This window comes from Pleurodeles waltl, chromosome 5, assembly GCF_031143425.1.
Source record: "Pleurodeles waltl isolate 20211129_DDA chromosome 5, aPleWal1.hap1.20221129, whole genome shotgun sequence".
NCBI lineage: Eukaryota > Metazoa > Chordata > Amphibia > Caudata > Salamandridae > Pleurodeles > Pleurodeles waltl.
Genome location: NC_090444.1, coordinates 405482338 through 405509889, shown reverse-complemented (window position 1 = coordinate 405509889; position 27552 = coordinate 405482338). Strand labels below are relative to the sequence as shown.

The window sequence follows — 27552 nt, the reverse complement described above, 5'->3', positions numbered from 1 at the left end:
TGGCCACAGGGCAGTCTGAGAGCCTGTGCCTGAAGTGGAGTTAGAAGAGTGGCAATGCGGTTGGCATCCAGGTTAGTGTTTTTGTTTAACTACCACTTTACCCAGACAGCAGCCGCAACTGCACTCACATAAGTATCTGATTCCATTGTGCAGGACGTTGTGGGTCACATCCTCCATATTGTAAAACAATGTTTGGGGGAGGGGAATACCCCTTCACTTGAATAAATCACTTGTATGCAAGTCTGGTTTGAAATAGATGAAGTGAGCACAAAAGGTTTTGGGACTGATATTTAGTTGAACCTTCAAATAAGTGCAGTGATTGCCTGATATTTTTCTATGTTGAAATCCATACACTACTGAATTTGTTTTGTGCAGAATACACTTAAGAACCTAGTAAGGCCAGAAACAAATAGGGTTCAGAAAAACAAATCATGCAGTGGCCAGCTTCAGAAATACTTAAAAATGGTCCGAAAAATTAACATTGCAAAAAGAAAACACCCAAGTATTAAAGATGTTGATTGTTGCAACACAATATAAACATGGCAAAGGAAGAAGAGACATGCAGACAGGAGACACGCTCCTCAGTTTACATTCCCAAATTTCTATTTGTAAACTATTGTAGTCCTGTTAGATTGTAGTTCAGTTGAGAGTACCTTAAAACATACTTCTTGGTAAAAGATTTTAAGATGCATCAGGAAACATAGCAATTTTAAAGTTTGGATCCCAAAATGATTTATTTAAATTGGAACTACACTACAAAACGTGTTTTTTCCAAAATGTATCATTATGCAGAAACTCAACTTAAAGAATCTTGAAATAAAAAACTACAATTGAATCAGCATAATTCTCCATATGTTCAAACAACATTAGAGTAACATGGCCTTAAAATGACCGGTGCATCAGTAAAATAAATATCTTCATGCGTTCTCATGTAAAATATTACAAATACACAATAACATTTTTACATATGGTATTAAAAAAAGTCCACTTAAAGTTTTCCTTTCAGTAATTTACACAATTTGGATTGGGGCATCATTGAACATCCTAGTCGTTGGTGAAGTTTTAGTCCTTCCAGGAAGTTGGCCAAATGACTAAAAATCAAAGATGAACTTTCCACTAAATGTTTATATATATATATCTATATTATAAATACTTCAATGCTTTTAGATTTGGAAAGGAAAAATACAGCTACAATTATGATTTGTCAAATGAAGACCTCAAGATACCAAGCACTGCTCCTATGCATCCCTTTCACTCTGTCACATGTTTTAATACAAAAGGACAGATTTTTCCTCTGAAAACAGGCCTCTGTGCATGACAGAACCATCTGTAAAACCAATGCATCTTTGATAAATTTGTAGGATTCATGTAGAATAGTGTGCTCCTCGTTGAACTTCAAAGTTCTTCAAGTTTAAGTTTTTTGGGTGATGGCTCATCGGTCTTCTGCAACTCTAAGCTCTTTATATTAGGTCGAACATCTTCTCGGACCACAGTTATGCCAGTGAGAATGTATCCTCCACCTCCACTCATTGTCAGTTTTGGGTGGCTTCTGTCTGGTAACACCTTCGAAAATAGAATAATTCAAAATAACTATGTTGTACAAATAATGGAATCAAAAGGACACAAAATATTTTTGAACTTTAATAAAATACATACTAATTTAAACATGTACAGTGCTAAGAAAAATGAGGTGTTGAGCTCAGGACCCCAGGTAAGGTAAGCTGTACTATAGCCAGATCTACCTTCAAAATGCATGTACTATATGATATCCACAGCCTCTTTACTGTGTAACCATATCATTATGTTGTTTGAAAATCCCATGGTTGCACCAGCACTATGCCTCAAGGGGCATCTGTGATTTTTCCAGTGGGGCCTCCTCCTGCAAAGATATTTACTGGGATGGAGGAAATAAAGACTGAAGAAGAGCTAAATGATGAGGAAAAAGTTGAGGGGAAAAAGAAGAGGTCAGTTATGGTTATCAATGTACACAACAAATACAATAACATGCACCACCTGCCATGTTGTTCTCCTGACAGGATCTTGTGTTATTTCCGTACCATTGGCATACTGAAGTTTGGGAAAGATGGGCATCATAGTGTATGTTGGGGGGCCATAACTAGTTAATTTCAGTTGTTATGCCATTTAAGCTAAAACGGTGAGTCAGTTTATAGCTTTTTTTTCTTCCAGGGAATTTTATTGCCGTATGCATGACATACTTTATTTCCAACTTCTCTTGTGGCCAGCCCCTCCAACTAACCAAGTGTCCAACCCCTGCTGCACTTGGCAACCAGAAGAGTCCAGCAGACGTAACGGTATATTGCTTTAAAAAATCTGACATTGCAGGAAAAAGTTAGAGTAAAACGCAGAGAAATATTGCAGATTTTTTCACCTCAATTTCAATATTTTGTTTTTCAGTTGTTATTTTCTATAGGAAACCCTTGTAGGATCTACACAAATTACCCCTTGCTGAATTCAGAATTTTGTCTACTTTTCAGAATTGTTGCGGTTTCTGGGATCCAGCATTGGTTTCATGCCCATTTCTGTCACTGCCTGGAAGGAGGCTGAAAGCACAAAAAAATGTCCCAGTAAAATGCCAAAATTGTGTTGAAAAATTGGGTTTTCTGATTCAAGTCTGCCGGTTCCTGAAAGCCGGGAAGCTGGTGATTTTAGCACCGCAATCCCTTTGTTGATGCCATTTTCAGGGAAAAAACCACAAGCCTTCTTTGCAGCCCCTTTTTCCCATTTCGTTTAAATTTTCACTGTATTTTGGCTAATTTCTTGGCCTCCTTCTGGGGAACCCACAAAGTCTGGGTACCTCTAGAATCCCTAGGATGTTGGAAAAAAAGGACGCAAATTTGGCGTGGGTAGCTTATGTGAACAAAAAGTTATGAGGGCCTAAGCGCGAACTGCCCCAAATAGCCAAAAAAAAAGGCTTGGCACAGGAGGGGGAAAAGGCCTGGCAGCGAAGGGGTTAAGAAACGAATTTACTCCCAATGAACTTATAAATTGATCATTAGTAGTGTACTTTAATTACAACAAAATTATTCTCATGCTTTTTCTGGACATAAAAACCCAAAATAACACACATACAACATACAGCTAATGTACAGAAAAACTTACATAATACTTATTTATAAACACATATGTACAAACATGTACAGACACAGTCTTCATCAGTCTCCAAAACTAATTAGAGAAACGTGGTCATCAAAATATAATAAGACTTTCTTCCACATAACATGATGGTTGCAAAGGCTATCACATCCTATATATCCACTTTCCTTGGGCTTTGATTCAAGGGAAGATGTGAGCTTAAATCGTAGTCTATATGCTAACTATTTTTTGCCTACGGGCCTCTTCAGGACTCCTGAAACAATCCACACTTGCAGCCTCACTGTATCTAGAATAGTAATTTGTGGAAAACATTGAGCCTGGCACATCAGTCAATCTTCAGCATCCCGACGATGCACTGACTGTAAGGCAGCCCTCCTCCACAAGTGGTGGCTAGCCAGTGGGAGTTACAACTGCTTGGCCCACATTAAGTTGATGACGGAGTAGCAGAGCTACACAGTAATGTTTTGTAAATGTATGTGGTATGGACCATGTAGCTGCTTTGCATATGTCAGCAATAGGGATGTTTCCTAGGAAGGCCATTAATGCCGTTTTTTTACAAGTGGAATGGGCAAGAGGAGGAATGGGTAAAGTTCTTTTAGCTTTAGCATAGCATGTTTGGATGCATTTAACAATCCAACTTGCAATGGCCGAATTAGAAATTGCCCTTCCTTTATGGGGTTTAGAGAAAGCAAGAAAAGGTTTTTGTGTTTTCCTGAATGCTTTAGTCATGTCAATATAATACATGAAGGCTCGTATACTTCTAATGTAGAGCTCGTTCTGCAACTGAGTCGGGTGGAGGGAAAACACAGGAAGTTCCATGGATTGATTTAGGTTGAACTGTGAGTCTACCTTTGGGATAAATATGGGGTTGGAGCGGAGTACAACCCTGTCTCTGTACTTAGAAGAAGGGTTCTTCCAACGTTAATGCCTAAAGCTCACTAACACAACTAAGCAAAGTGATAGCGACACAGAATATGAACTTCCAGGATAGGAACGGGTGGGGGGGTGGGAGGGGGGGGGGTGAGGGAGGCTGGAGCGGAGGTGCTCAAATGGAAGCCCTATTAGTCTTGTTAACACAATATAGAGATTCTACATTGGGGGAGGTGGACAGGCATAAGCAAATATCCCTGACAAACTCATCCATAGTGCGTTGCCCTTGGACTGTGGGAACCTGGAGACAAAGTTTGGGCATTTGGCATTTTCAGCTGTGGCAAAGAAGTCTATTTGTGGTAGTCCCCAACACTGTAGGTATTGATGGAGGACTTGTGGGTGGAGTTCCCACTCGTGGACTTGTTGCTGCATCCAGGTGAGCAGATCTGCAAAGTTTTTGTCCACTCCAGGTAGGTTCTCCGATAACAGGCGAACGTTATGTTGGAGAGCCCTCCTCCAAATAGTCTGAGCTAAATGAGGAAGCTGAGGGGATCTGGTCCCCCCTCGCTTTTGGAGATAATAAGTGGCTGTCATGCTGTCTGTGTTGATGAGAATTACCTTGTCAATTATGTGAGGAAGGAAGGCTTTTAGCACCAGGTGAACAGTTAGTAGCTCAAGGTGATTAATGTGAATATGTTGCTGATTTGGTGTACGGTAGCACGGGACAGGTAGATTGTGTGAATGCACTCCCCATCCTGTAAGGGTGGTGTCCATTGTTATGGTCCTCTGTGGAGCTGGGTCTAGAAAAGGACATCCTTTTATCAGGTTGTTGGTGTTCCACCACTGCACAGTGTCAAGCCTGACGGCTAAGCAACACTAAATCTTCCCACTGACCCCCCGCTTGAGTCTACTGGTGTGCTGATCACTCCTCCAATAGACACATGTTTAGTCTGGAGGGACTATGGCGATACATGAAGCCATCGAACCGAGGAGTTGCTTGACTGTTCTGACTGTCACCTGTTGACCTGCTTGAAATTGGGGAATTTGTACCTTGATTGATTGTATCCTGGCAGTATTTGGGTAGGCTAACCCTAGTAGGTTTATGTAGGACTGTTAGTAACATTTTTGACGAGTTGTACTTTTGATGAGCCAATCATCTAGGAATGGAAAGACACATGCTCTTGTCTGCACAGGTGAGTGGCTACTACCAAAAGACATTTGGTAAAGACCCTGGTGCGGTAGTCACTCCGAAGGGGAGCACTTTGAACTGATAATGCTGGCCATTTATTACAAACCTTAGATACCAGCAATGTGCTGGGTGAATAGGAATATGGAAGTAGTAGACGTCCTTGACTGAGGTAGAGTGCAGCCATGAAGTTGGGATGACATCTTGAAAAGCAATCATGTGAAAGTGCTATGAGAGAATGTACTCGTTTAGGGGTCCGAGATCCAATATTGGTCTTGAGGACCCATCCTTTTTGGTAATAAGGAAGTATGTGAATAGACTCCTGTGCCTTGTTGGTGGAGAGGAACGGACTCTATAGCTCCTTTTATAAGGAGTACTTGTACGTCTTCCCTGAGCAACGTTTGATATTGTGGAGAGAGAGTGTGTTTGCAAGGTGATACACTGGGATGTGTGGAACTGAGCTCAAGACAATAACTATTTTGGATAACACCCACCACCCACTGGTTGGAGGTATTGTTCTGCCAGATGAGAAAAAACCCTTGTAGATGATCCCCGTCAGGTGATGTGTAATGGGGGGAAATGAGCAGTAAGTCAGGGTTTAGTGGTGTTGGTGGATAGTTTGATGATGTATTTTGACTTTGTGGTTATTGCATTGGTATGAAGTGGAGGTCTCAGGAGACGTGGTTTTGGACCCTGCACAACAGGAAGAGAGGGGAAAAGAGCCACGATGGGAAGGTGATTGAAGTGCTCCCATGGCTTTCGTGTTTTTTTTTATTTTTTATAATGTATGAGGGCCAAACAAATGTTCCACATCAAATGGAAAGGCAAGTAGATTCTGCTGTACCTCAGGTTTAAAACCAGAGACCCGAAGCCAGGCAGGTTTGTGCAGCAAGACACTCTAGTTTACTCCCCTAGCCACAGTATACGTTGCCTCGAGGGAACAACCTATAGTTGTGATGGATCTTATTTCCCCCCTCAGAGGCTATTTGGGAGCCTCTTTTTTTGTGTTCTTCTAGAAAGTATTGGAGAAGTTCCTCCATTTCGTCCCAATGAACTCTATCTTATCACAGAGAAGGCCGATGGAATTAGTGAGACACCAATAACAGGAGGATTGGGTGGCTACTCTCTCTTCCGTGGCAACTATTATTTTGCTCTCTTTATCTGGTAGAGGGGCTTCACCAGGTGTTTGAGAATTGGCTCTTTTGTGTGCAGTTGCTATCACTGAAGAGTCTGGTGGAAGTTGACCTCTTATGTACAGCAGATCATTAGGGGAAGCTTTGTATTTTTTTTTATCTACCATTGGTGTTCTAAATCTAGCTGTGGCAAAGCATACTCTTTAGCAATGTTAGGCATTCTGTGGAACGCTGTGTCGAGGAAAGTGTTTCAAAGAGGAAGTCTTCTTCTAGGGGCTCCTTGTGTAATTGTACCTAGTGGAAGGTGACGTCCCTGCCAATGAGGTCATTATAGGTTGTAGTGGCATCGGGGAGGGAGGTGGGTTTGCAGGATACAGATCGGGGTCTGTATCCGCTGATGTTTCTGTGTCATATGTACCCTGTTGGTCATCCTGTGGTGGAATATTAAAATTAGAGTGTGTAATATAAAGTATTCCATCGCCTGGTCCCCCTATGTATGAATGGGTTAATCCGCCACATGAGTATGTTATAGGGTTAACTGGGAAAGCAGCTGGTGAGGGTGGTAAAGGCCTTGTGGCTTTGGATATACTACCTCTGCACAAACATAGAAAGACTGACAAAGCCTCTTCAAAAGTCAGCTGCCTTTTGGAAGGTTGAGCACCAGTCTGTGGAAGTTGAGTAATTATCCATTGTGTGTCGGGGTGTATCATTATATGCTTTTGCCAGGTGTCTATCACCTCCTGCAGTCTTTAAAGCAGGGGTTCCATGAGCGGCTTTGCTGTATGCTGATGTTCTCTGCTCGGACGCGGATGTTTTTGGCTCAGAGGATCTCTACTTTGATGGGGCAGGTTTCAATGCTCACAATGGCCTGTGCTTTGATGCCAAATCTTTCGGCTCTAAAGCTCGACTCCAAGGTGGAAGTGGTTGGCAGGAGCCAGATTTGTAGTTCTATTCAGTGCAGTTAGGGCTGGGTATTGCCGTAGGCGATAATTGATGCTGACCGTGGCCTAAAGGCAGTGGTCGCCCAGCAATCTGCTCTGATCGTTCACGAATGGGTAGTCGACTCTTTGTTGTGGTCTGCACGAGTCGATGTGGTGGGGCAGAGTACTCATGGCTGGTTGAGCTAGGGGAGATCTTGCATCTCTAGTTTGTAGCTGGAGCTGTTAGGGAAGAAGGCCCCCCCGGTCAGCAGACGACGCTTGTGCACGATGTTCTTCCTGGATGTCCTTGGGGTTCAATAAGTATGGTGTGCCATCTGTGCTCCTTCAAGAGATTTCAAGACCTCAGGTCTTCTTCGACCTGAAGGAAGAGCAAGCCTCACAGCTGGAATTGTTGTGTTCAGGTTAGAGGCACTGCTTACAGTCCTGGTGGATATCGGTGCGAGGGTATTTCGCATGACACAATGGACAGTAACAAAAAGGCATTTGTTCCAACACAGACATGGAGTGGGGAATGCCTATGGAATGGAATAAGGCCCCAAAGGCCGTAGGCCCACTCAGGAACGCCGTTGACGGAAAGTCACCCCAACAAAGCTGGAATCGTCAAACCGAAAGGAAGAGAACAGTGATCAATAACAATACTGACAGAAAGTGGATATGAACCAAGAAGAGTGCAGCACAACAGTGCTGAACTGGAGCACCGGACCACACATCCAAACCTGACTGAAGAAGAAAACAATCTAATAATGAAGCCGATGACAATGCGCATTACCAGAAAAAGGAGGAGTCACAGTGCCTTGGGATTTGAATGAGTTTCTTCGAAGAAAAACAACTCATACACATCCGAGCCCAACAGTAGATGGCAGGATTATGCATAGCATGTCTATCTCAGGCATGTGGAATTCCTAGCGCCAGATGCCCGGGACATATTGTTTGGGGTCAAGGGCAACAAGTTTTCATGTTTATTTTGTTCTTAGGACATGTAAGCCCAACCCCCTGCAGCACAAACACTTTGACTGCCAGTTTACAGAGAAGGGAACTGTCTGCAGTTGAGGTGATGTGTGTCCATATGTTAATGGTGTTGGAACTTGTATTTATAATTCATTAATGAAAAGCCTCTATTATTATTAGTGTGAGAGCTGTAAAAAACATTTTAAAGGTCACACTGCAATACTGACAGTGGTTCCTGAAAAAAAAAAAAAAAATATCCACATGTTTGAAAAGTTTAACAATATGAGGCTAAGTATAACGCTGTCGGATTAAATGCAAATGTTTGCACTGGCCTGTAAGCAAGAGTGATGATTATTTGTTTTCAAAATAAAATGCTCAGAAAAAAAAAAAATGCAAATAGTAAAAAAACGTTTGCTACTGTGAAATTTTAGGTGCTATTTCTTTGAAGCGTAATTTAGTAAATTGTGTTGATGCATGCTAGTATTTCCAAATAATATTCCTCATGGAAAATCATTTTAACGATTTTCAACAAGATTATGGGAAGCATGAAAATAAACCAGCACTGGCAAAGCCAACTGTTCCAACATTTTTTGCGATTCTTTTGGTTTGTCAATGCGTGTCTTGTTTTGACATGGCTTTTGTAACACTTCATTGTTGTGGGAGCTGCCAGGCCCTCACTATTTTAACAAACACTGGCAAAAAGAAAAAAAAAAAGTTTTTGATCTCAAAAAGCACACATTCCCACCAGTGGCGTAACAAAGGCCCCGCAGCTCCACTCAGCACAGCACCAGCCTTGACTGAGACTGGAGGGGGGCCCTCCATGTTCTTTGCAGGGGGCCCCCGTCCAGTTTCATTATGCCCCTGATTGCCACAGTAGTTCCTGGCACTGAACAAAACTACTTTGTGTTTTAATATGCTCCTTGTGGAAGAGCAGAATGTGATAACTCACAGTAGCACCACCAGATAGATCGAGAGAAATAGAAGTAAAAAAAAAAAAAAGTCTTTGTTAACGCCAGACCTAATTAGGAACCCAGTTCTTATACCATGAGTGCACTTTTGTGACTTTCTTTATTATTTTGAATTAGTGGCTTTCATGAATTCACAAGAATTTACAGAAGTAGACCAGGAAATAGTACTCCTAGAAAATATTTGTGAACTGTATTTCAGCACAAGCAAATATACATGTGTAGATATGCTCATGTGAATTTCTATTGAGCGTTTACAAGTTCACTTTCCCTCCAACCACTTTTTCCCCAGCCCTGGAATAACTTCTACTTCTGTCATTGTCAGGAGTAAAATTTCCGACCTTTCTCATTATGGGAAAAGATTAGAGAAGATCCTTAAAACATCAAAGTTAGTAGGTTTGCAGACTCAAAAGCATTCCAACCATGGAACTATTGCTTATTGCTTCCTCCAGTCCCAGTATGTAGATCTGCGGAAAGGTGGCAAAGTAAGGAAATTGCTATAGCAGGGATTGAAATTGCAATTACACAAGCCCTACTATAGTAGTAACCCTGGCATAATCAGAGAGTGTATTATCAGAGTTCTTACATAATGAGATTGCTGCCATAATTTGTCACCGCACTACATGGCACCAAAGGGACAAGCAGATTTAAGAAGCAACCTCAGAAGAGCCTGACCTTGTCCAGCCTTCTACTGGGCACGGCCAAAACGCATACAGCCTCTGCTGTGAATGGCCTTAGACCGAGGTCAGCTAGGGTTAGCCACAGGGCCTCCATTCAAAGTGCCATGGGCAGCCAACTCAGCCCCCCGTACATAGGGCTTGAACCACACAACTTAGCCTTTGACCAGGCTCCATTTTATGAACCTCAAGTAGAGTAGGTGTACCCTGAGCCCAGCACAAGCCTCTCCAACCCATGCAGCTCCTTTTAGGGGGTTTGCTGTTCTGAGCATATTTCTGGGAATCCTCAATAGGGAATGTATGGGTTGGTGAAGATTGCCTATGATTTGCAGTATTCTGACAGAAACTTGCTCTGTAATTGTGAATCATTTTCTGGATTTGCAGATTCCAGACATTGATGGCTGCAGTCTTCTGTACAGAGGTAAATGCCACATACCTCAGGCACTGATTTAGAATAAGGATCTTCAGATCCCATAACCCTTTAAATTACTATTTTAAAATGTATAATAGGAGGGGGGCTTTGAGGGTCATCTAACATTAGCCAGGGTGTGACATTTTGCCCACTTAAATAGCGAAACAACAGATAAACTTTAGTAGGTTTTCTAAGAGTCTGCCAGATTTTGTACAAATCGGTCAAACAACTGAGCGGTTTTATAAGGGGTTTTCCAAATCATTTTTTTTTTTCCACATGCCAAAAATTAGATTTCACATTGATTTTTTTCAGTGTGTTAAATCCAGAACCTCTCAACGGATGGAGACCAAACTTTTACTGCACAGAGGCCTAACGGGATGGAGGAGCAAGTGCCAGCTGATTCTCTCCTATGTACAGGCCACAGAGCAGGGGGTCAAATACCAGGTACCAATACGCCTTGTCCCCGGGGAGAAATTATTAAACACTGCACTTCCCTTGAGCAAAGCAGCAGGTGCAGAGGCATGTAATGTCACTTCTTCCATAGAAAGGATATATTAAATTCTCTGCATAAAAAAAAAGAAAAAGCTTGTTTTCACAGTCACTGGAAGCAACTGCATTTTAATATACTTGAGTCTGAAGACTGAAAGTTGATGAAGAACCACCTCACCGTTCTCCTGCCATAATTTTGTTCTAAAAACATTAACTATTTCCTCATGTTCATAATCATCAGGAAACACGTTTTTTTTTTTATTTAAAAAAAATAAAAAGAAAGAAAGAAAGAGAGTACTTGCCAATGCCACTAAGTGTACTTTACATTTTTACTTGCAAGCCTGACCCATGGACTTTGCCAGCGTTACTGGCTGGAAGCACACAGAAGCTGAACGGGAACAGAGTCAGCACAGATGAAGTAGGGTGGCACACACCGGTTGCAGTGTGGCAGGGGCTCAGCAAAGGGATGCTTGGGAGAAGGAAGGCACACATAGTGGTTGCAGAAACAGGGCATAACAGAGGGACTACAGCAAAGCACACCCATCAATATAAGTCCAAGTAACCAACATCTTAAGTTAACACAGCCATTGTCCTACGCCAAGAAATCCAGCATCATGTCCATTTAACCAACATCATTCACCAACACATCCTATGTCTACACATACATCACAATAGACCACCAGGGCATGCTTTTAAGGGTAAAGAGTCAGCGAGCCCATCTTCAGAATAAAGTGTCAAAGTGTGTTAATAATGCCAACTCAGTCCCAAGTTCAGGGAATTAAATTCAAACTAATCCTCACAGTATGATTCATTCCTGGTGACTGAGGATGGTATGATCCATTGAGACCTAGTTCTGTTGATTAACTCTAGACATTTAGGATGTGAATGTATGAGACTATGAGTATTGGCTAGAAGTTCTAGTTCAATTGCATTCTTCCGCTTACTTTAGTAATTCCCAGAATCTGGAACTGGGTTTGTTGGGTAAGCCTTGTTGACACTCTTACACTTTGTCCTGAAGAATGTCTTGCAGATGTTTTAGCCTTAACAGTCCTAGCCCCTTGTTATACCTCTGTAAAAAAAAGTATTGTCCAGAGATTTTCATTTTGTGTTTTTGTATCATTATAGAAGTAATTTAGCTCGGATACACATTGCTAATCCGGGCCAATTTTTTCTGGACAACATTTGTCAAAATGGCAGATGTGTGGCAGTGATGATTTAATATGTTGGGAACTATGAGACAAATATACTTTATTTTGGGGGGTCAAGTAGTCTTATAGAGACAGAAAATAACTCCTCAGAGCAACCCTTCTGCCATTTTCCAAAATGGTGGCATTATAATGATGTGTTTTAGCCACCATATTGTTAACTTATTTTAATATTGTTTTTATTTCAGGTTTTCAGTTGATTCAAATTTTTAAACATGAGTGAAGCAGGTGGTTACAGAGGATCTTTGCCTTCTAACAGAGTGCTGCTAACTACAAAACCCAAGCACTCCTTCAACAAAGACAAATGTGTCATATGCCAAACTAATTAGAAAGGAAGGCCAAGATCAACTGCGTCTGGAGAGAAGAGAGTTTGAGATGCTGCAGAAATAAGGCAGGACGAAGCTCACAAAAAATGTAAACTGGTGGGTGAATGGGTGAAGAGGATCAAATATTTTATCATTATAACAAGTGCTACAACTCATGTACAATGGAAACAAAAAGTCAAAACATAGCAGAAACGGGTGAATCACAAGAATCTGAGCCTTCTGAGAAAGCGATGACAAGCAACCCCAATGCCCATCCACTTAGAAGATGGACGACTACCCCGCGTTCAACTCCAGCAACTGATCAGAAAGCAAAGGATCTTCAATGTGTTATCTGTGGTTTAGCTAGAACAAGGGCCAACGGGCTTGACAAAAGCACAGAGTATGTGAGTCTCAAAGGGCAAATATGTTTTGATCCTCAGCTAGTTTCTTCCAAGAGCGGATTTGTATGTCCACATGTACTGCATGCTTGCATACATTTGAAAATATGAAAGTACAATGAGTTCTCAGCAGCAACATAACTGCTAGCCTTCAGTTAAGTTTGCACGCTTTAAAAAAGCAAATTAAGTTTTAAAGCCACTCTTGGGTGTTGGCTATGGCTTTACACTCCGGGAGATCAGAGAAATAATGGTCAACATTGATGAAACTGTATTGACCCATAATAATGAAATTAATATTTTTCTGGTGAGAATGTACAATGACAAAATTCGTTTTTGTCAGTCTAACAAAAAGAATGAGCCACTTATCGTGTTCTCAGCTAATTTGACTCAAGAAGTTATTCCTGCCACAATAAGATCACAGGATGCAGTAAAATCAGCAGGAACCATTTTAAGAAACGTCCTGAAATATTTAGATTTGGTATTTAGTGACAAATTCTGTGATGCCCCAGAGCTCCACAAATCATGGGGGTCAACAAGAATCCCCAATGTCTTAATTTTTTTTAGATCATTGTTCCATATTGGTAAAGCAAAACTGTTACAAACTAAAGTTCTTGAGTTCAGAACAGAAGCCGACCACATTGATGATGGCTTTGAAGATATAAGCAAAGAAGTAGAAAACAATTTCACTAACCAACAGGCTTATGCTGTGCAAATTTATTGTCTTTTCCAAATCATGTTTTATGAATTACATCATGGAAAATAGAAAACTCCACTAGACATGATGAACAGGATTGGTGTATCAACAAGTTATAACAACATAGTATGGAGCAGGAACTTGTTAGCAGCTCATTCCGTAAAATCTTGTGAATCCAATAGCACACCACTTCCAAGTCACTTTATCAGGAAAGGATTTACAATTGCTGCTCTTGATAATTTTGATTCTGCAGACAGCTCTTCTTTGTATGGAACATCTAGCACACAATACTGCCATGATGCTTTTTCAAGACTGTACCAATGAAGTACCTGCTGGAAAATAATCTGTGTCAGCTGTAGGCATAAACAAACCAAGCTGTAGCCCTGCCAACGTGTGCAAAATCACTACAAGCCATCAACATTTCCCCGTCTACCAGAAAGATTAAAAGTGGCTGAGGACATGGATCTTCTTCTACCTGATGCTGTAGTCTGCAAAGCTGATTTAACTTAATTTATCATCTCGCTTATTCAGTGCGGACCGAAGGATGAAAAAAAGCCAGTTGCTCCGCGGGTTGGAATTCATGCTCTAATCTACCATAATACCGTCCCACTGAAGAAGGTTGGGTTTTTACCAATAATACCATCTCAAGTCACAAACTAAGCAACAGTATACACGGCTCCTCAAAAATTCCAAAATGTGCATGCTCAACTTGAAGACCAGCCAATCCTGCCAGAAAGTGAAGGTGAAGGTGAGATGAAGGTGTTTTCTGTATTGTAGCTAACATTTGTTTTGAGCAACCCAGTAGAATTAGATGATCTTCATCCAATGATGAGCATTTTCCACATGACGAAAGTTGCGTTACGGTGTGCGGAAGATATCTCAGTGGATGTGGCATAGACAATGCACTTATTGAGGTTGAAATGTTTGGAAGCAGAACTGTCCAGGCAGTAATGAGTGGAACTCATTATGTTAGTTTGTTACAAGGTATGTTCATCATATCCGAGTCTGTAGAAACATTGCGTTGGAATGCTTTCTGGAACAAGAATGACAAATTAGGTTCTGTATATCTTATCTCAGAAGTGAACACGGTACCGGGTGCACTTCATTCAAAAGACATAATGCAAAGCCAGGCAATGTTCATTACACTTTGTTCAAAATCAGAAAACCTGAAAAACACATTTGTAGAGTTTGTCAAAGAATGTGAAGACAAATCTGAACTTTGCAAGTACTGGGGAAATGTTTTACTCATGATAACTCTATTGAAAAACTTGTACGATGCTGATCCGGAAGGTGAGTGGGAGCTGCACATAAAGACTGTGGAGTCACTAATTACTGTGTTTCAGAAATTCTATTGTATAAACTACCCCAGATAGGGGTCCTGGTATTTGGAAACAGTGTAGAAGCTAGAGGTGGAAAAAACAAAACTCTACAGAAAATTCATCCAAAGACATTTTGTGGTGAAAGACAGAGAGGAAAGGTTCAATGCTGTGCCTCCAGATATGAAACTGGAAAAGACAATCAAGAGATCATAGAAAAGCGCCAAGGGAACAGTTGATCAGACAGGTAAAAGTGAAAATGTTGCTCAATGGCAGCTAGTTTACCATAAAGGCCTTTCTGTTTGCAATGTTTTTAGAGAGATGACAAATTCAAAATTAATGGATCATCGTGAAAACTGTTCATCACCACAAACTTGGGGGAAAGAGAGGGGAACATTTTAATAAACATGTTGAGATCCCTCTTCATTTCATGCAGCATCAGCAGCAAAGAAAACCCCTCTGAAATGACTGGGCATGTGCGACTGCAGAACTTGACCAAACAATATGTGGATAACGATATAAAGACATTTCTACTAGACGTCCTGAAACATGGAGCGAAACTAGATGCACAACTGAAGCAGGAGAGATTTGTATTGAAAGAGAGAAAGCTGTATGACAATCACTAAAGCTAAATTCCCACACTTTAATTGCCATAGTAAGAGTTTCGTCCCACCATTTACAACAAAACATTAGACAAAAAAACTACTTTTACAAGCACATAGAGAGATGTATGTAGCAAACGAAAGGGGTGAATATATCAAAGGAATTCTGCCGTATGATCTTCTTAAAACAAACACATTATTTGATGGAAATGATGCAACCAAGCCAGTGAAGCACAAACTAGTACAAGAGCTTGAAAAAAACCTTTCACCTGAAGAATTTCAATTCAAAAAGGTGTCCTCATTGAAAACTGCTGTTGCTGTCGACTACATGCCACAATTGCATAAGGTCAAGATTTCATATATGGAAAACTTCAGAGAGGTCGTTCAGACTGTTCTACAGATATCAAAGTAAGTGTACACCTTGCAAGAACTGCACACCGTCTTTGACAGTTATCTTCAACTATCCGTTAAAGAATGTGAGAGAATCCGACGAATGTCTACAGGTGGAACAATTGACCTTGCCTGCATCAAAAATTCGACACCCATACCAGTGCAACTTGGAGATTTTAACTCGCTCAAACAATAATTATGCTTCATTGAAGCCTGAATTTCCAATTTTTGCAAGTGGAGTAATCGTCAATGAGGAGTTTGTGCCTGCAGAGATATATTCAAAAGGTATTGTACAAAAATTTAAAGCAGATTGGAGGAAGCTGACCTACGTGTTGTGCCACATGTTGAGTGGGCTGTTCGAAATGGTTTCAATCGAGTCACTATACTGTCAAATGACACAGATGTTATTATTGTGCTACTTAGATTTGTTGCAATGTTCATAAGGATTGTTAGAGTTATGGATACATTATGGAACAGGCGAGAAAAGACACTTCATCCTGCTTTATATTATGTACAAGAAACTTGATCCAGAGATGCCCAATGTTCTTATCACAGCACATATTCTTATAGGTGATGACACTATGAGCCAAATTGGAACAAAGCTTTGAGCTTTAACTGCTGAACCTGTGAAGTTTCTTAAAGGATTTGCTGAGACAGAAGAAGAATGTGACTTAAAAGATGTAGGAAAAATACCTTGTGCATGTGTGGAAAATTAGTTCTGTCAGGCATATGATGATCTTAGCTACAGTGAGTTCAAGAGATCAGTCCCGCTGAGACCATCCACAGACGTCGTATTCTGTGTGTGGACACATTAAAAGAGCATTCTATTTGATCAAACAATGTGTAAATGTTTTGGATCATGCATATGTAGAGAAAGATCCATGTGAATTTGTTTGGGAAGATATTGATGAGATGCTAAACCCTACAAAATGTCGAAAGCCTCTACCCACAGAACTTACACATACATGTACTTACAAAAACCTGTGCTACAAAAAGATGTCCCTGTCGATATCCTCTTCTCAAATGTTCAACATTCTACGAATGTATCACGAGCGAATGCCGAACAAAAAAATGTGAATTATGAAAATATGTCTAAAACAGGAGTGATGAAAATTATTTGTTTTTCATATTCAGATCATAAACATTGCTTGGTGTATACATAAAAGGATTAAAAACCATTATTATTTGTTTAATGTCTATATATGTTTCTTCTGCCTCTATTAAAGCTGCCATTTTGGAAAATGGCAGAAGCATAGGTCTCATGGTTCCTGAAATATTAAATCCTCACTGCATCACATCCGCCATTTTCAAAAATGTTGTCCAGAAAAATTCAGCCCAGATCAGACCGGTCTACCCAAGCTAAAATACTTCTCTAATGATCTAAAAAACACAAATCAAAAAAGAAAATCTCTGGACAACTTTTTTTTTTTTAATGGAGGTATATCAGGGGGCCAGGGTTATAACAGACTAACACGTTGATGACACATTCACTCTGACCAGCATTCAAACAACCAACATTTGAATAGACATTCATTTCTGAAGGAATTATGGATATAAGAGACATGTGTTGGTTGGGTGGATTTACCCGATATCATTGATTGCTACACAATGGATTGTGATTAATATCCTATGGTTATTAGGTGATAGTTGTACTTTTATGACCCTTCATGACTATTCAGTGATTTTTTTAAATATATATGTGAGGTAGTTGTAGGAATTGTATTGAATCAACTTCTATATTGTATAAATATATTTGTGATAATCTACTTAAAGTACGCCTGATTTATTCGCTGGAGTTATTTCAAGAAAGTTAGTGGCTGGATTCATTTGCAAACTGGTTATGAAGTGGAGCATTTCCCTTGTGTTTGGTACATTGTCTAAACAAATACAATAATCATCACAACTTCTTGCTTCTATTTTGTGCTTCTCCAGTTTCACAAAGCCGTTTAAGCTAAATATACATCTTCCATTGGCAAAAGGTTCTCCTACGCTAACCGTCACAAAACATATTGCTAATTGTGTCCTGACGTTTTATCAATTCTACAATAAATATGCATCTTTATATAATCCTCTTTATGCAAATGTTTCCATTTAACCTATAACTTAAAAATTACCAATTCAATGATGTGTAAAGCTCTATCCATGTGTGTAATAGTTTTTTTCATATGGACCAGTATTTCTTGTGCCCACCACACATGGGTAGGGGCATTACCAAGGACATACACCCATGACAAAAGGCGGGCACTGTTATACTGTATGGAGTTCTTGGCAGAAGGGCGCAACACAGAGATGGTGCCCTGAAGGGGCCGGTTTCCTTTGTTCATCTTGAAAGCTCTGGAATATTTCATGAGTACCCTTTCAGATCCTATGACTTTGTAGCAAGTTTATGTCAAAATTGCGCTTTAAAATTCACTCTTTGACACTTTTTTCAAAATGTTTTTCAGAGGGAGACCCCTATAACTTTCCTAAAAAGGAATCTGGCCCGTTCATTTCACTTGCTAGATTTTAGGGTTACTCAGCGCTAGTTTGAAAGATAACAAGCTACCACTGGCAAAGGCAAAGGAGGCAATGTTTGTGCAGAGGGGGCAGTAGCAGAGATTTGGCAATGAATTTAAGTGAATTGCCTAATCTTAAAATGGATAAAACCGTTTTGATTTGATAAGTGGATGAGCACATTACACTCCCATCCTACTTGTAATTATTCCAAATGTAAATACTAAATTGCGTTATGCAATCTGGACACCACCAATAATTAGGTGAACCTGGCTCCAAAGCCAAACAATGAAGCAGAAATCATCAGATAATTGTGTGAGTGGAAAAACACTTTCTTCTACATTTCTCATCTAAATACTTGTTCATAAACATGTTGTCTGCTTCAGTCAGTATAGCAAGCAGCACAATTTGCTTACCTGATAATTTCTCAACCATGTTTCAGACAGTTTAAGACTAATCACACCTCCTTTTTCTCGCAGTTTTGTGTAACATTCTAGCAGTGGCTGAAAGTGGAAATAAAGCAAGTCAAGAGGCGCAGAGAACATTGCATATCCACTTTGAGAAGAACAGTAGCTAGCTTTCACCTAAAGCAGAATTCTTATCTCGGGTACCAATAAATGTTGCAGTTTCAAAGAGGCAGAGGAAAAGGGCATTTAGCATGACTGTGGGAACTGTACAAGGGTGTTCAGCATGCAACCACAATTACATTAGAGGATACCTCACAACGCAACAGGGTGTATTTATTACAGATATTCTAAGCAAGCCAAGCAAGAGTCTAAGTCCAGTAAGGGATATAGGGTGACAAATCAGTAGTCGTAAAACAAGTCCTCCCCATGAGTTTCCAAGTAAGCCAGGTGCGCTCAAAGATCTACTCCATGTTAAAGCCACAAGGTGCCAGATACAGCTTGGGCTCTCTATGTAAATCTCCTTGTATTCATATATTGTACTACCACAAAACCTTTTTCTATTTGCCACTAAATGTCTTTATCCTCCTGGTGAGTCGCCTTCTCTAGTATGCCACTAACCTTGTTCTTTCCTCTTTCCAGTTGTTTCCTCATTCTGTGATGTGTGCTTCGCTACAGGTTCCTCCAGATGTTAGTAGGGGTGGAGAGGTATGCCCACTTTGAACCCCTTTGAGTCTCCCGCCCTTCAACACCACAGTCACCCCAGGCTAGTCTAAATCTACATATTCTTACCCAGGTCCTCACAAATACTACTTTACGCAACAGGAACCGCCAGTACACTCTTTATATTGCACCAAACATCAGATTTTGCAGCTAGTCAAGGGGTAATAAAATAAACTGCGCACATAAATGCCCACATTAAGGGTCATACTCTACACTATGGTGTCACACCTGCTTACTTTGACATCTATTGCTTCCTCAGCTGGCACACAAGGGGGAGGCATCTCACGGGTCTCCCAGCAGCAAGCTGTTCCTCCTCCGTATTTCTCCAATGCTTGTTAGTCGCTGAACAAGGGGAGCTTGTTAGTTGCTACACAAGGGGAGCTATCATCCTGCTCTCTTCTGGATATCAAAACCTATGTTGGAAGGTGTTGCCTCTGTATGTGGTCACTACTTTAAACCTTTAGCTGAACAGTCTCTAATCAGCAGAACCTTCTGCAATCCTCCTTTGGGCATGGTTCCACCCAATATAGATTTACAGCACTGCCCAGGGGTCACCCTGGTGTCTCACTGCTTCTTCAACCAAGAAGCCACCTAAAACACAGTAATCCTGTAAGCTGAATCCCAGGAAGCATGTTACACTGTCTGCTATTTCTTTCAGACTAAATCCTAATCACTTTTGGTACTTCTCTCCAGTCTATGCAAGCACAAGAAAGAAAACCTCTAGAGTGAGGCTGTTTGCCACATCTCATATTGTACTTATTTTTAGCATACCCGTCAGACATAATTAAGTACTGAATATTAACTATGATGTCATTTATTGATCAGAACGTTTACTAAACAAAGCAGTGAGGATATATGGCACATCATACTGATGAGAATTCCGTATTGCGATGCTCTTACAGGGATTTATGCCCCCCCCCCCCCAAAGAAAAAGGAATTTTTGTCACTTCCTCTGACACAATTAGTTTCTATGGAGAAGCTGAGATCCATGGAATCTTACGATACCGGGTTGGGCACTATCCTTACAGTCATACCTGTTTTATTATTCTTTATTGCACTGGTCAATCGACCATTAGAAAGAAAGGCAGAAGAATATACAGTTATTTGAGGTGTAAAGCTAAAACTGGTTTCCTGCAGCACAGATAAAACAAGTTTAACAACTGGGGGTGCCCAAAAGGTAATAATTCTGTAAGGAAATTCTGTGAGAAAAACAAATCAATGTCTTACCTCCTTATACTGGCAGTAAACAACAAATGGTCGAGATGGAGCAACTAGGTCTAATAACGAAAGTAGCAGTGGAGTAGGATGAAATCTACAGGCTATTATTAACCTGCAACACAAATATCACAATTACTTCCCAAAGCAATTTAAAGTATCATTCAAGTAATAAACATTTTAGAGTACTAAACACGAAGACATGCCGTGGGTATCTGAAAAATAAGGTTGGGCAGCTTATAATTTCATGAAGGGCAAAAAGTATTCAGTGCGTTTTATCTTCATAAGTCATGTACATATTCTTCTTTTTTGTAACTGATGCAAGACTTGTTGTGCCAGAAGTTACAAAAACAAGAAGTATAAAATATTGAATTACTAATTACCAAGTGAGGCAGATAAAAGGCTTAGGGCCTCATTCCTACTTTGGCATGCGGCGGTCGCCGCCCACCCAGTGGGAACCGCCACTTGGCCGCTCCGCGGTCAAAAGACCGCGGAGGCCAATCTGACTTTCCCGCTGGGCCGACGGGCGCCCGCCGGCCCAGCGGGAAAGGCCCTGCAACATTGAAGCCGGCTCCGAATGGAGCCGGCAGTGTTGCAGGGGTGCGATGGGTGCAGTTGCACCCGTCGCGATTTTCACTGTCTGCAATGCCCAATGCCAGTGGCATGGGCAGTGCAGGGGCCCCACGACACCCATTCCCGCCATCCTGTTTCTGGCGGTAAAAAACGCCAGAAACAGGCTGGCGGGAAGGGGGTCGGAATCCCCATGGCGGCGCTGCTTGCAGCGCCGCCATGGAGGATTCTCCCAGCCGGGGGTAATCCGGCGGGAAACCGCCGGACCCGGCTGGGCGACCGCGGCTTTACAGCCGCGGTCGGAATGGCAAGTGAAGCACCGCCAGCCTGTTGGCGGTGCTTCCGGCGACCTCCACCCTGGCGGTCATAGACCGCCAGGGTTGGAATGAGGCCCTTAGTATTCTATGTAATGGGGTTTTGAATAATTGAATAGCTTGGGTCTTAGAATAAAAGAAGAACCAAAATCTAAAAGAGCTCACAAAATCTTTCTAGCTCCTCATATCCAAATGACTTACAAAAATGGAAGCCGTCTTGTCATAGCCAAACATTTCTGGCACGAGTGCTGTGCCAGAGAACCCCAAATTAACTGTAAAATATCCACCATCTGATTCAAACACTCACAGAATGTCTGCGATATCAAACAGGTCCATTTCAATTTAAGAGATACCTGGATAAGGACAGTATGGCTTGGGATTCAGGTGGTAAGTGTAGAAACAAGCAACAAAACCAAGAACTGAAAAAGGCTGAAAAAACAAAAATACGTTTTAAAATGTTTCTATTAAATAACCAAATCGGGCAAAACAATGAGCATGTCCAAGTCCTTTGACAGCACTGTATTTGGGGTCATTTATGAATTTGAGTGAGGAACACGCAGAAAGCTCCAATTAAGAATAAAGGTTTAACTAAGCAATCAGGTAAAAGTTAATTTGCTGCACTTTCCCTACAGCGTCAGTTGCAGCATCGATACATTTAGATATAAAAACAAGGTCAACCTTTCCACTTTTATTATAATGAAAAGGGTATAAAAAGCTCTGAAGCTTATATGCTGGGCTAACAAATTCAACATAAGTCAGATTTCACTGACTCGCAAAACTAATTTTAAGATGCAGTAGATTTATTCTGACTTCCACTGCTTTTGCTCTCACCACTCATTTCTGAACTGCTCCTACTGCCTACTGGGAAGCACATGTAAGGCAGGCTGACATCCATCAGACTGGAAGGCGCTCTCTCATGATCACTACGTTGTGTTTATCACGCTGAAAGTTCTTGTTTGATTTTCGGTAAGATTGAGGTGTAGGTTATTTTTTTATTTTTTTTAAACAGCATCTCTATTTCCCTCTCCATCCATTTCCCATGGAACCATGTCTAGCTTGGTATGAGAAGGACTGAATCAGATCCTGGATGCTAGCGACGAAGACTGCATCATATTTAGGAATAGCTCCTTGATCTGAAATCCTAAACCATTAGGGGGTTGCTAAGAAACACTGAAGGGGAAGGAGGGAGCTAAAAGATTAAATGTGGTAGCTACTCAACCCTTAAAAAAGGTGGAATCTATGGACGTATTGTGAAATTACGTTTACTTCAGCACTAACAAAGTCCAGAACAAAGATACCCACAGGAAGTCCATTTGCAAGTGTGTGACACTAACCAGGCACCCAAGGCACGACACACACAAAAATACATTACAGGAACTGAAGGCAAGCCAATGAGAGCAATGTGGGACACTCCACTGTGGATTTACTGTATGTACAGTCCATAACAGAAAAGGTTAGATGCCCCTTGCTAGGCATTTTCCACCACCAAGAGATCCCAGGAAACTTTGAGGTCAATAAAATATTTTTATGCACATTACTGCCATGGAGAACCAGAAAGGGTGCACAAAACACCTACGACAGATAAACGTACTTTAGGTCTAACGACACCTCCTCCCCTGGCATCAGGCAAATTCAGTAAAGAACCTGGGTGTCGAATTTGAAGACTGTTTCTCTTTTCAACCCCAGATTAAAATGGGTGTGGGGACCGGTTTTGAACTGTTGTGTATTCCAAGAATGTTCTTACATTTCCTCTCTTTCACAGCCAGGAAACGAGTCATACAGGCTTTGATAACATCGAGGCTTGATTATAGTAATGCCTTGTACTTGAGTCTCCTGATTAGCCCATTAATAGATTGCAGGTGGTAAAAAACACAGCAGTTCGTACACTTCTGGGCCTGTCTCCGAAGTCACGTGTCCGTGCATCTGCGGACTCTTCACTGGCTCCCGATAAAGACTCGGATTTTATTTAAAACTCTTGTGCTGGTTCACAGGGTTCTCCATCAGACTAGTGCAGGCTATCTAAGGGCAAGAAGCAGCTTCTATGCCCCTTCAAGGTACCTTTGCTGAGCCAATGCTTTCCTGGCCATAATCCCTATGATTTGTCTTTCTAGGGCTGAGGTAGGTCCTTCTTCTTAGGGCCACTAGCATGGGACATGCTTCCTTTTGGGTTACGGGCTGCTGCAGCTACCCCTCTGTTCAGAAAGAACCTGCAAACGTGGCTCTTTAATCAGTATTAACTGTTTTGGACTACACTAGGCAGTGATGGCAGTTGTGCAGAGAGCCAGACACTCTTTAGAGTAACTGCCCACTATTTAAGTGCCCGTTCATTCATGCACACCAATAACATACAGCCTCCCAAACCCAGAACCCTCTAGGAGCTGATGCCCTAAGGGCTGGCTTACACTCCACTCCTAACAAGTTCAAGAAGCACTACAAGCAGAAATAACCCCAAAAGATTTCCAAAAAATACTATCAGAAGCCAGCCTAGGTACCTTACTAAGGCACACCCTACCAACAAAGTGTCTGACTGTATCTGTAATGTGGTCTTTAGGAGAGAATTCCGACAAACAATGGTACGTGCCCCACAAATTAAAATTTAGTTTATTTAGAGGTGTTTTGGGCAAAAGTGCCTTTCACACAAGAGTACAAGTACGCCAATTGATGAAAAAACGATCAAGCAAGGAAAACTTGGCAGGAAAAATGTGCCAATTGACATCACCTCAGCGACAAAAAAGGAAAACATTGCTGTAGGTTGAAAAAACCTTTTTATGGTATGTAAATTGGGACCTTTTGTCTTAAGTCCAAAAATTGAACAAGGTATTGCCACATGCATCTTCTTGTCACCTCCGAAAATGTCAATGAACAGGTAGAAGATAGATTAATTTTAATCAGTCTCTGTATGTTTTCCAGTGAGTATGTAATTGGTTTTCTGCTGATCAATTCAAATAATATACGTATTAGAAGGAAGTGAAGCAGGTCCACGATCTGGCCACAGGTATTTTGTTTGACAGAACCAGAGTTTTTTTTTCACCAGCTTACTCATTGTTATGACTCCATTTCTAGCCAAGGTGGATAGTTTCCTCTGCCTTGGGTGTGTCCGCTGCACTACATTAGATTGAATATGTTTTGAGGCATCAACAAGGCCAGGCTGTCCTGCAAGGTGAACATTTTCTAGTGCGCGGAGCTTGGTGTCCTTGTGAAGGTAGGAACTTTGTCATTTCTTTTTACCAACTGGGCTTGCCTGCAGTCAGAACGGGACCAAGTCTTTTTGCTTCTTTTCCCCCAAGACATGACATATTGTGACAGGGAGAAGTGCTCCATCTAAGCTTTGTCTATAGGTTTGCTGCTAACAACCTCAGTCTTTTCAGACCATATATTATTGAAGCCATCTGGCATCTGCTTTGGATGGGGGTAACCAACATCTGATTCCAACACTATAGTAGGGAAGACAGGTAGTAACATCAATATTCACCTCTAGAATTTTCTTTCATTGCAGCTTATTTATGGTATGTTGTTGAATTTGGCTGCCAACCTTCACTTGGACCGCATGATTCATTACTGGGGATGCCGTTCAATGAGGCTTCAGATGTCTCCTGCATTTTTAATATGTTTGCCCCACTTTAAGGTGTTGGATGTGGTCAGACCCGGATATGTAAAGGAGTGGACTTCTTCGAGGCTTTTGTCCCTGATGGTTAACACATTATTAGCTCTACAGTTTTTCCTTAACACCATTCTTTGTTTACTGGCTGATTAACTTCAGACTTTTTTGGCACGCCTTACGTATAGCGATTAGTTGAGCTCGCATATCCTTCGGGGTTCAGGCAATAAGGATAAACCCAACAGCATAAAGAAGGGCTGGAACCTGCCAGTCTTCAACAGCAAGCTCGTCCTGAGAGGCTTGAAAAACCTCTGTGTGAATGTTGTCTGTGTGCGGTAAATACCTTAAGAAGGAGAGGGGGGCTGTAAATATCCCTGTTTGACTCGTCTTACACTGGTGACCTGCTTGCTGAAAGGACCTTTTGGGTGAGCTTTACTTGGGATGATGTGTCTGTGTACAGCGTTTTTATAAGAGAGAGTGCTGGGTCTGGGCTACCCCCAGACAGTTTCTTACAGAGTGTGTGCCTTGCCACAAGACTGACGACTGCTGTAAAGTCCAAGTAGGCCACATAAGGCAATATCTTTTTTAAAAAGCTGTTCTTGTGGTTAGCCTGGAGGAAGACAAATATCTGGACAAACTCAGAGTCTCCTCCTCTGAACCCACCTTTGGATTGTATATATGATTGTTTTCTTCTTTTTTTTTTACCCGGTCATTGTGGGCCCCTTAGGAGCACTTTGGAACAGATTTTGCAATCAATATCAGTAAGGCTCAGTGGCCTATTTGATTTTGGGTCATTTTGGGGCCCTTTTTGTAAAGAATGATTATGCTGTTCCACCAGGAGGGAGGCCAGACATTCAACATCAAGATTTTTATAAAGGGTGCTAGTAGGATTTTTGTCCACCATTCAGAGAGATGTCTGCCCCACCAAAATGGCCACAGACTAAACTTTTCATGCAGCTTTGAAGAGTGCCCTTCAGGCCTGAAGAAAACCACAGGTGCTCGTGCGCACCGAAGATCATACCCAGGAGAAAAAAGAAAAAAAAAAAAGAAAAAAAAATTAAACAGGCTTCAAAAACCCCAAGCAAAGATCAGAACAAAAACTCTTAATTGAGCACTATGAACACAGCCCAGTACGGAGCTCATAATGGAAGCCCAGCCAAACAGGAGTTGTCTGAATCACCCAATGAAACCCAACAATGTGCTTCCGAAGAGCCTCTTAGCCAGCTACAAGACCCCAGCGCTAGGATCGAGAATCCCATACGGAACTGAAATGAGTGTCTCAAGTATGGAATGTTAAGAAGCACCAGATTAGAAACCCTGTTTTACAACCATGAATGATATTAACGTGATGGCTGATAGAAGGCTTGGCAATTCTCCTTCAGAGAAAACCCAGACCGGCTGTTCCAGAGGTACTGTGGAGAAAACACCATTCTCAGATAAGGCACAGCAGAGACCCTGCGAGGCCAAATGGGAAAAGGACAAGTATGAGTCTCCAGAGGGAACCTTACGTGAGTCCAATCTCTAGATTATGTGTGAAAGATCTAATGAAACCTTGGTACATAGTGCAGAGAGGCATAGCAGGTGATGCCTAATGTTAAGCTCTATCTGGTACGTCAAAAAAAAAAAAAAAAAAAAACAGTTCTCGATCCAAAAAGGATACCTTAGGCATGAAAAGAAACTCCCATTACATAGTCAGCCGGAAATAGACCTTGCATACGGCCCAGGACACTAAGAACTCATCAAGAGACCAGAGATAGTACCCCCAGCAAGGTCCTATGTTAAGTTATGCATAACATGTCGAAAACAGCGGGGGGATTTTTAAGGGGGGGGGGGGGGGAGAACCAGACAGTGTTTCATGCATAGATTCTATTAGACTTCCTCTCTGCAGACCTAAGAGACCATTAGTATGTCAGACAAAGAGGTCTGCTACCAAAAAAAGCAAAACGTGCTATACAGAAGAACATCTGCAAAGGCACAGCACGATGCAGAACTGTGAGCTATAAGTTGCCAACAGTTGCCTAGAACACAAAGATCTGTTTTCTTTAGCTAGATAATATGTGTCCTTTATTGGACATACAATGTATGGAAAGCCTACTCAGGTGAAAGACTTCTGTACAAGTCAATGAATAACATTTAGACAAGGAGTGACAGGAGGTGCAGTGGGGTTATGAGAGTGGAGGTGGGCAGTTACAGTTAGCAATGCACTTTTAACACAACTGTTACTGAAACGTCATCTCTTCTCTAGACATCCAGCTGGACTTGGATTTCCAACACCTACTTAAAGACCCACCCAGCCACAACAGAATTCCATCTATTTGTCAAGAATGGTAAGCAAACAGTAGTCTAAACTTTGCCAGGCAGTTGGAGCCCCAACTTTAACTCACTGCCAAGTAACTAAGGGCCAAATGTACAAACACATTTTCCCATTGACACAGAATGAGAAGAACCCTTTGCTACATCTGGCCCTTAGATTCACCCTAGACATCAATCTCACCCTCGTTGAACACATCACCAAGAGATCAAAGATGCCTTAGTACCTGATCTCTCTTCCTCTGGACATGGCAGTGCCCTGCCCCATGGTATCCTAAAC

General features: G+C 41.4%; 1 protein-coding gene across 1 annotated transcript in view; it reads right to left on the bottom strand.

Moving 5' to 3' along the window:
* Positions 1–707: 707 nt before the first annotated feature.
* The window catches only part of TRMT6 (tRNA methyltransferase 6 non-catalytic subunit), a 116179-nt gene continuing 89334 nt past the window's right edge, over positions 708–27552 (bottom strand). Inside the window, exons 9-11 of the mRNA XM_069234157.1 lie at positions 20493–20595; positions 18555–18641; positions 708–1563 (exon numbers count right to left, since the gene is read on the bottom strand). Of these exons, the coding sequence (XP_069090258.1) occupies positions 1396–1563; positions 18555–18641; positions 20493–20595 (358 nt within the window). The 3' untranslated portion in view covers positions 708–1395. The remainder of the gene's footprint in view (positions 1564–18554; positions 18642–20492; positions 20596–27552) is intronic.